The sequence below is a fragment of the Lissotriton helveticus genome, chromosome 1_2, assembly GCF_964261635.1.
Source record: "Lissotriton helveticus chromosome 1_2, aLisHel1.1, whole genome shotgun sequence".
NCBI classification, from domain to species: Eukaryota; Metazoa; Chordata; class Amphibia; order Caudata; family Salamandridae; genus Lissotriton; species Lissotriton helveticus.
Window position 1 is genome coordinate 348918741 of NC_136058.1, and position 9442 is coordinate 348928182.

The 9442-nt window shown below is 49.9% G+C and overlaps 1 protein-coding gene across 1 annotated transcript in view; it reads right to left on the reverse strand.

Annotated features, from left to right (window-relative positions):
* Window positions 1-1115: 1115 nt before the first annotated feature.
* Window positions 1116-9442, reverse strand: part of DTX4 (deltex E3 ubiquitin ligase 4) — an 81573-nt gene continuing 73246 nt past the window's right edge. Inside the window, exons 7-9 of the mRNA XM_078671890.1 lie at window positions 5590-5751; window positions 3922-4011; window positions 1116-2918 (exon numbers count right to left, since the gene is read on the reverse strand). Coding sequence (XP_078528016.1) covers window positions 2688-2918; window positions 3922-4011; window positions 5590-5751 — 483 coding nt within the window. The 3' untranslated portion in view covers window positions 1116-2687. The remainder of the gene's footprint in view (window positions 2919-3921; window positions 4012-5589; window positions 5752-9442) is intronic.

The following is a 9442-nucleotide window of genomic DNA, read 5'->3' on the forward strand; positions in this document are numbered from 1 at the left end:
TACAGGGGCAACAGGGTGGTATGGAATGTGCAACACACGCGTCTCTAAGACGGGACAACTCCGGCCTCCACCCATGGCGACAGCGCAGCGTACCGTTTGGCCTTCAGTGACTCGTCTTCTCAATTTTTTGCCCAATTTTGGGACTTCTACTTGTACCTTCAATGCATGGCATTTGAGCTATTTTACACAGGGGCAGATAATACCCTCTGGGATTCACTGCTACAGTAAACAATTTAAAAAAAACACAAAAACTGAAATTAAACATCGCTTCCATGCTGAGGCAAGGGGGGGTGGGGAGCATCATCCTTGCTCGTGGTCACCCGGCTGCCCACTCCATCTCCCCTGCATAAAAAAAGAAAATTTACAAAATAACAGGGATACAAAAATACTATTAAGAAATGCCCCTATTGAGGACGAAAACCGCCAGGCGGCGACTTCTGCGCTAAAAGCAGAATACATTTGTGGTCTGTAGACAGTCCCCGCAGTTAATGTAACCGCAGCGACATAAAAGGACGGCTGGGACGTAAGACGTCACTGACCCATTGCACCATTAGAGAACGTGTACCGCGATTACCACCCAAAACTCCACGGTCTGGATCCGCATGAACAGAAACATGGGTTCACTAACTGTACACCCAGTCTCATGTCTAGGGCAAATAGACAGAAAACTGAAATTATTCCTTATTTTTTCTTTTTTTTCTTTCTTCATCCAGGTAAAGCTCTTGACCATACTCTTACCAAATATTCGAGAACTAGAACAGTAAATCATTCTCTCTTCAAAAATGTGGGGGGTACCTACAAGCTTCTCTAAGAAAACTCTGTGGAAGCGTGCAAATACGATTACTTCCGGGGGGGAACAGCTGGCTGTAGGAAGTAGCAAAATTGCGCCATCTACTGGTGGCAGCAAGCAAATCACTCACATGGAGAACTGCTTCGTAACATTGGGGCTTTCGTTTTAGGTGAACCGTATCAGTGCCAAAGCAATCCATGAAAATATTCTCTTCCTGGAAAAAATGTCAAGTGCTCTAGTGATGGCTGGGAGAAGTGTCAATCATCGCTCAATGCTTTCCCCATAAGGCCATCAAGTCTTTTAGATACTGATAAAATAGATGTTGTTTTGTTAATTGTGAATAAGCTATAAGATTAGGCCAAGACGATCTATAAATTATGCTGGTATAATCTGTGTATTTTTAGGAATTTCGCATTACACTTGTTACGCAAAGTTCCCAAAATTATGCCACTTCACTTAATTATGAGCCATTCATGGTAAATATATACCACAAATGCACAGGAACAACAAAACGCGAGCAGCTGTTTGCAGTGCTTTTGTTTCTCTGCACAATTTTTTTGTGTGAAATGCGTCCTCACATCAAAAATTGATGCAAGGACGCACTTTGCACTAAAATGTAGCACAAAATGACAGATTCTCATAATTTTGCAGAAATTTTGCATAAGTACACAGAAGCAAATTATGTGAATTTCGCAAACCCCTACTTAAGGTAGGATTTAGTTAACTTGTGCATTGCTTTCTAAGGAAAGAAAAGAAAAGTGAAGAGGCCTTTTGAATACGGTTAATGGCTTCACCTGGACCAAAGGCCTTTGGTAAGTGGACGGAGGTCAACTCTTCACTGGGTGTCTGTGTTGAGCCCAGGTGCATTCCTTTGGGCACAGTGAACACTTCTTCACTTTACACATTTTACGTGTTCCTCTTGCCACCGTTTAGCAAAGCGCCTTTGTGTCAGGTAGGAGGCAACAAATACTGCCCACCGGTTCATGTCATGACATTTTTGAATAACATGTAGATTAAAAATCCTGTTTTCGTTTTTAACATTGCTATTCCGCTTCTTTGATTTTTTATAATTTGAGAATCTTTTGGATTACTCCAAAATACCTTCACATTTTTCTTCTATTTGTTGCATGGGCCTACATTTTAGAGGACAAAAAAATGTTTTTTTACTAACTTTCCCAAAGTTTTAACTGACATGGACATAAAAATATCAGTCGTGCTGGTGAAAAACATGAAAACATTTTTAAAAATGAAGAAATTGGTCAGCGGACAGCCATAGAGCCAAATCTATCATTTCTCCATCGCTTTCGTTTTCCTTGGCTTTCAATTTTTTTCAAGGTTAGAAATTGACCCAAAGGAAATATCTGTACCTAAAAAAAGATAAGCGAAACACTCTGCACCCCCGTCCTCCGCCCCCAACCCTTCAGAAACAAATAGCAAACATTAATGACTTGGAATGGAAAAGACAGAAGTTCAGGTAATACCTTTGGCACAGACCTGCTTCCTTCTAAGAAGTGCATGTACCTTCCTTAAAAAACAAAAATAACAGAAGTGCTGGTACTAAAAAAACACCAGGCAGTGCCTGTCCATTTCAAGCACTTAATAGCACAGAATTCTGGTAACTTCTTGGTAGTTTTTTCCTAACTAGCTTGTAAAATTCAGCAGAGGCACAGTTTGTGGCAGTGATTGGGCTTTTCTTATTGGTTGCTTGGTTTTGGCGACCCTTCACTTTTGAGGTCAACCGCTGAGAGAAGACGCCGCCTTCTGATACTTTTAGAGATCCCATTGTTGGTTTCAGCAGCGGCTCATGGTAGCGGGGACCAGAAGACCCGCCTTGTCGGATGTCGGCGGGCGTGGAGCTTGGTCAGTTCTGGGCTCCACAATCCTTCATCAATGTCGGTCAGTCCCTCTCTTGCAGGCACTCCTCCGTGATGCCCTGCGCAGCCAGCTCGGCCAGCACATTGTCCAAGTACCTGGGGTCCGGGAAGCCGTGGCCGGTGAGGTTAGAGCCAAACTCGGTCTTGTGGTGGACCTCGTTCCAAATGATGGTGTCGGATTCGCCGGTGGTGCTGGAGGTGCCGACAGCGAAGATGAGGCGCCGTTCCCAGGCAACAAGGAGCAGCTTCAGCACCTGGAGGAAGAAACGGGGAAAGAGTGATGAGAAGGCGTCAAAGGATGGTGTCCAAGACTGCCTGGCATAGAGGGGAGCCAGACCTGCCATAGCAAGATGTGCTCCAGGCCAGAATGAGGCGCAGTAAATAAAACTGTTATTGGGCATAAATACTTATCGCGAGAGGACACGCAAGGGTCATGGAAGACCTGTGTACCAGCCTCAGGAAGGGAACTGCCAGGTGCCACAGATAAGAATTATACCACAATTAACTTTGTGTAGTTTCATCAATGGAATAACAGGAGGTACCTGAGGATAGAACTGTGGTACATCAGCAGAGCTGTGTGGGATGCGGTTTGTCGGAAGCAGGGTGTGCTGCTGCAGGAGAGCTGTGTGTGCAGCTCCCGCACTCCACTAGATTGCAAGTGTGCGCAACCTCGACAGAGCTGTGTAGGATTCTGTAGCAGGACCTCCAGTGCCGTATGGCACGAGATACAATATCACAGCTGTGTGTGATCACGCCCATGGACTTATGATAGGTGTTCATGGTTGTGTCCGTGGCGCTTTGTACGGTTGTGCTTGGCAGAACTGAGGTACACTGGTAGCCTGTTTTGAGGAAAGTGTGAGTATGTATTACTGTTCTGTAGATGTATTAATTTGAGGCTAAATCCTTTCGCCTCAAATTAATACATCTACAGAACAGGAATACATACTCACACTTTCCTCAAAACTTTGCAATTTTGAAGCTGATAGGGCCCAGAGCTTTGAGTATGATTAATTTGCCTCTATTAAAATTCTGAAAACAGATATAGGCCTGGAATCCTTGGACCCATTGTTTTTGTTGAAAACACTGATAGCCTGTGTGGACCGGTCACCAGAATAGCAATGGTGCAGCAGAACTGTCTGTCCAAAATTCTCTAGGGCGGGTGCAAATGCAATATGCATTATCTAAGTTGGGTGTCAGAGAGATACCCTGGGGTGGAGGTCTCCTGGGCTGTGGGTGTATGCTGCGTGAGACACTCACCTTTCTCCCCTTCTCGTTGTCGGGCAGGTAGCAATGTCTGGGGAACCCTCGCGAGGTGAAGTTCTTGCCGGGGTTCGGATGCTCCGGTCCCTGTAAAGAGTCCAACATGAGCACATTTAGTCTGTTTTCAAGCATGATCCCTGCCTTCTCCTACATCTCTTCCCATGCCCTTATCTCTGAAGTGAGCGTTAAGTACCTTGTCACTTACTTTTCTTTCGCATTCCCTTCTTAAGCCCCACGTGTCACCCATCTCCTTAGCATCAGCATCCCCATGACATTCCCAAAAGACACCGAGACCACCAGTTCTCTAGATTTCCTCTACTCCAGTAACTCAGTCACAGAGCTGGTCTCCACCTCTAAAGCACCAGCAACCCCACAGGACCAAGCATTCAGATTTAATTTTTGGATCTTGCTGCCCTTTCTGTTCTCCCTCTTGGACCTCAGATGCCACAAAGCACAGTGTGCCTTCTACCCCGGGCCAGGGCACAGGGCACCACACCCAGTGTGTCCCATCCCAAGACTTTCTTATACCAGGACCCTCCAGACACTGCCTATCAGTCTGCGCTATCCCCCCAGGATAAAAAAAGAACTCCCCACCAGGACTCTACCCAGACATACTCTCCCACCACCACAGTGCTAACTCCCCCCACACAGGATTCACAACCTCCCACTAACACCAGTTGTTGCGTACAACCGTCATCAGCATCGAAGGGGTTAAGTGCCGAGCACCGGAAAACACCGGCTCAAATTAAGCACTGAATTGTACCCACCTGTGTGTGGAAATTGTACTTTCCAGTGTGATACATAATTGCACAAGGCCGTGGATACGCCAGTGGAGTCCATCTTTTGGTGAGTGCGGTCATGAGATTACACAAGAAGACGGGGGCATTTCCAACCCTCCAAGACATGTGCACTCCACCAACAGGTGCTCTAGAAACATGTTATTCCTCAGCATGAAGACACACACTTGCATCCTGTAGGGCTTCCTGCTCAACTCTCCAAGGAACCACCGAGGATGCTGACTCATAGCTCAGAGGCTGAGTCAATCCTGCTGACTCATTCCTAATAGACTAGTAAAGGCTTCTCACATACAGAGATGTGTCCATTCAGCTTCTTGGTCATGTGAATGCTGGACTTGTTTCTGTGTGGCAAGCTGTGGATGGTGCAACCACATTCTGCTAGACTGTTCATTCATACTGTGGCTGCAATGCTGTGGCAAGTTGCCATCTTCCTCTAAGAATCAAGTTCTCTGTCTACTTCTCAGCTTAGCTCTATATCTCTATCTTTCTGTATCTTTATATCTAAATGCCCCTTGTCTGTCACTGTCTCTTTTTCTATCTCCAAATCTCTCTCCCTCTGTCTTTGTATCTCTAGTTCTGTCTTTCTATCGCCTCTTCGCTCTCTCTCTTTCTCTATTTCTTTCACAGTTTGTTTCCTTTAGTGGTATCTCACACTCTCACACTCTCACACTCTCTATCTCACTCTCTCACTCTCTCACTCTCTCACTCACTATCTCACTCTCCTCAAAAACTGCAACTCCAACCCACCACCCCTCTGGGCTCACTCCTTGAGATTGTTCCATGACTCTTGCCCACATCCCAACCCCCACCCCTTCGTTGAAGCCCCCTGGGGCTCTTTCCCACACTCCTGTAGCACTGGAGCCCTCACCTGGACGCCCGGAGAGATGTTGTAGATGATCCGGATGGTCTTGCAGTCAGGGTGCCCGGGCAACGAGTGGGGGATGACGTGGTATTCCATCTTGCCGGGGGGCTGGTTCCCCGTCTTCACCCCATAAATGGTCTTGCAGGTAGGACACTGCAGGCTGCCATCCTAAGAAAGAACAATATACATTAGCCTTGTGCATTACAAGGGCATACTTCTGTACACTGCAATATCTCTATACGTTTATCTGCTGCCTGTTATTGCCTTTTATGCAGTCTGTTAACAGTGGCTAAAACCTCTCCGTAGGGCACTAACCACTTGTAATTGCCCGCTATGAAATTCGGAAACAGTGTGCAAGGTAAGGATGCCTACCGGGAGGAAAGGCATTCAACAGCTGTTAATACTCTAAAACATATGAGCAATTAAAAAACGTTTCCAGATCTTACCCAACAGACACAAACAGGTCAACTATCTCTGTATGAGACACATCCCTGCTCCATTCTGTCAACAAACTTGGAAAACCGGAACACAACAACAGTATCTGGTGTTGTGCATTCTAAACATTACGATGACTTGAACCAATTTCAGCATGCACACGGTGTACTAATATAGACTTAGAGCCTGCTGTAGCAGACTCTTCCTGCCAGTAAAGGCCCGCTCTTGGGCATTTAACAAGGGAGCGGGATTTAATGGTCGGTGGAGCGTGCAACAGTGGGCTCTAAGGCTATTCGAACAGTCCGCCTCTAGAGGGCAGAACGTTCTAATTTGTAAAGCAAAGGTCTCACAGAGCCCAAAGGGGCTGACATTCCCTTGGACTCTGTGAGACCTTTGCTTACAGCACCAGCTGTGAACAAACATTGGAATGTTGATGCTTTGGGCTTCTACAGACCATTAGAAGCCCTGGAGCACTCCATTGTTTTCAATGGAGCTCCCAACATTCCAATCTTCTAATGGGTGTTACTGAGGCCAGCAGTACACATTTTCTTAACCAAAGAAGGTTGAAACGCCAAGATAACCCTGGTTGTGTTTTGAACCGGCGACCTGAAGGCTGCACTCGCATCTTTGCAGTCAGAACTCATCTACGGATAAGATACGGACTCCAAAAGATCAGAGGAAATGTAGGGTCAGCATCCGGTTAAAAGTGGATGCAGTGCACCTTCAGTCTCAGCTGGCTACTGCTCTTCCGCGGTGCAGAAGGCGCAGCTAGTGTTGGCCCTTCGCCAATTTATAATTGCATGACCAGTATTTTATTATTCCTGCTGGTACAAGAATTAGGAAAATCACATAAAGCTGGTATTTTTTCCCCCTTATCAGTACATACTTTAAACAGCAAATATACAGCTTTCTTAATGTTCCCTGATTAATAAATAAGTAAACAGCGACAGAAAGGCCATGTTAAAACTGAATACAAACAAATTCATATAGGGTTTTACTTAAGTAACATGTCCAGACCTTTGCAAAACCTTAACCCCTTGGCTAACGGGGTTAATCCCCCGCTGTGCTGGGGGGCGGGGGGCATGCACAGCGCCCTGGTGCTGATGACAAGCTCAGCTCGTCATCAGCCACGGTGCTCGTGTGCTGATGACGAGCTCAGCTCGTCACGGCCACACCCGTTTCCTTAGAACACTCAGCACAGCGGGGGAATTATCCCCGCGTGTGAGCGTTCTAACGGCCATGACGAGCTCAGCTCGTCATCAGCACACCAGCACCGTGGCTGATGACGAGCTGAGCTCATCATCAGCATGGGAGGGGTTAAAATGTTAACGGAAGGCCGGGATGTCTCAACTGGGAAAGATGCCACCCTGCGTGCAACAGACACGTGGCTGTGGCTGACATCAGCACTTCCGGTCTCGTGGTCAAGAATGTAAGTTATTTCAAGACTAGCAGGCTTTCTTCTTTCAGACGCCTGTCTAATCGAGGTGCTGTTGTGTATCTGGTAAAGATGGTCCAACCAAGTCAATAAATGCTTACTAAATAGGACTCTAGAGACTGCACTCCCAGGGGTCGCACTTTATCAGCTTTAGGAGTTGAGTCCCCGGTGCCCGGGTGGGGGTGTGGGCCCGACTGCTGGTTTGCAGTGATCCCAGCTCACAAGAGTGCATAGGAGCGCACAGCCGGTCACAGCAGAGCGCCCTCTCTTGGCTGGCATTTGAACTTCACAGTTAACCTCATGGCTGCTAGGGAGATGATCCTGCTGTGCTGGGCCCTAATGTAAATGGGTGTGGTCATGACGAGCTCAGCTTGTGACCACTGCGCCTTTACCAGGCCGGGTCACCCCCTCGCCTCCCACGCCTGCCGCTGCCTGACTACTGCCTGCTGCTAGGACGACCCAGCCGCCGCTGGGCCGCCCGGATCTCCCCCTGCCTCCCACGCTTGACCAGGGACAGACCCGCCGCCGCCGCCGGACGCCCAGAGGTTCCCGCCGCTGCCCCCCTGCGGCCCCGCCCACCACCAGCCTATTGGCCGCCCCGCTCCCGCCACCCAGCTGACCCGCCCACCCGGCTCCTACTTATGACGCCCCCAGAGCGACCGCGCAGCGGACGCGCGCAGCGGACGCGCGCAGCGGGAGCACCGATTGAGCGCCGAAGGTGCGCCAAAGGTAAGCCCGTCTACGCCCGTCCGCGCCTGGACCGCGCCCAGCGCCGGGACCCCTGGCCCCCGCAGACCCCAGCCCACCCGCCGGACGTACGACGCCGCCACCCTCAACGCACTCAACGCCGGCCGAACTCCTGGATGCTACCGAGCCACCCCGAGACGCACCCACGGACCCTTCATCTGCCAGTCCTGCAAGTTCTCCTGCATCCGGACCTGCACTGCACCAGCGCCCACCAAGCAGAACACCAGCAGCAACCACCTGAAGTGCATCCTGCTCAACACCCGCTCCGTCCACAGACACGCCGTCGAGCTCTGGAACCTGCTCGACACCACAGACCCAGACGTCGCCTTCCTCACGGAAACCTGGATGAACGCCTCCTCAGCGCCCGACATCGCCATCGCCATCCCGGACGGCTACAAGATCATCCGGAGAGACCGCGTCAACCAGACAGGAGGAGGCATCGCCATCATCCACAGGAACACCATCCGCATCACGACCAACACCGACGACACCATCGCACCCGCCGAACACCTGCACTTCCAGATCCACGTCAACCCCAAGACCACCCTCAGAGGCACCCTCATCTACAGACCCCCGGGACCACGAACACAATTCAGCGAGGACATCGCCGACTTCATCAGCCCGCTCGCCCTCCCCTCAGCCGACTACATCCTCCTCGGGGACCTCAACTTCCACCTGGAGAACAACGACGACCGCAACACCACCACCCTGCTGGAAAACCTCGCAAACCTGGGACTCAAGCAGCTGGTGACCACCCCCACCCACTACGCCGGACACACTCTCGACCCCGTCTTCTCCTCCAGCAAGGACACCGCCTTCAGCCACACCACGGGACTCCAATGGACGGACCACAGCTGCGTCCACTTCAGCTTCAGAAGGACCACGCTCCACCATCACCAGCAACAGGCTCCCCGCAGAAGCTGGAACAAGATCACGGCAGACCAGCTCACTACGTCCTTGAGCAAGAACCCTCCCACCAGCACAACGAACCCCAGTCAAGCAGCCACCAACCTCACGAAATGGATCAGCGACTGCGCAGACGAACTCGCCCCGCTGAAGACCCCGCCGAGCAGACCCGGCAGCAAGAAAGCCCCATGGTTTAACGACGAACTCAAGAGCTCCAAGAAGAACTGCAGAGCCCTCGAGAAAACCTGGCGCACAGACCCAACACCAGACAACATGACTGCCCTCAAGCTCGCCACCCGAAAACACCACCAGCTGATCCGCGCCACCAAGAAAACC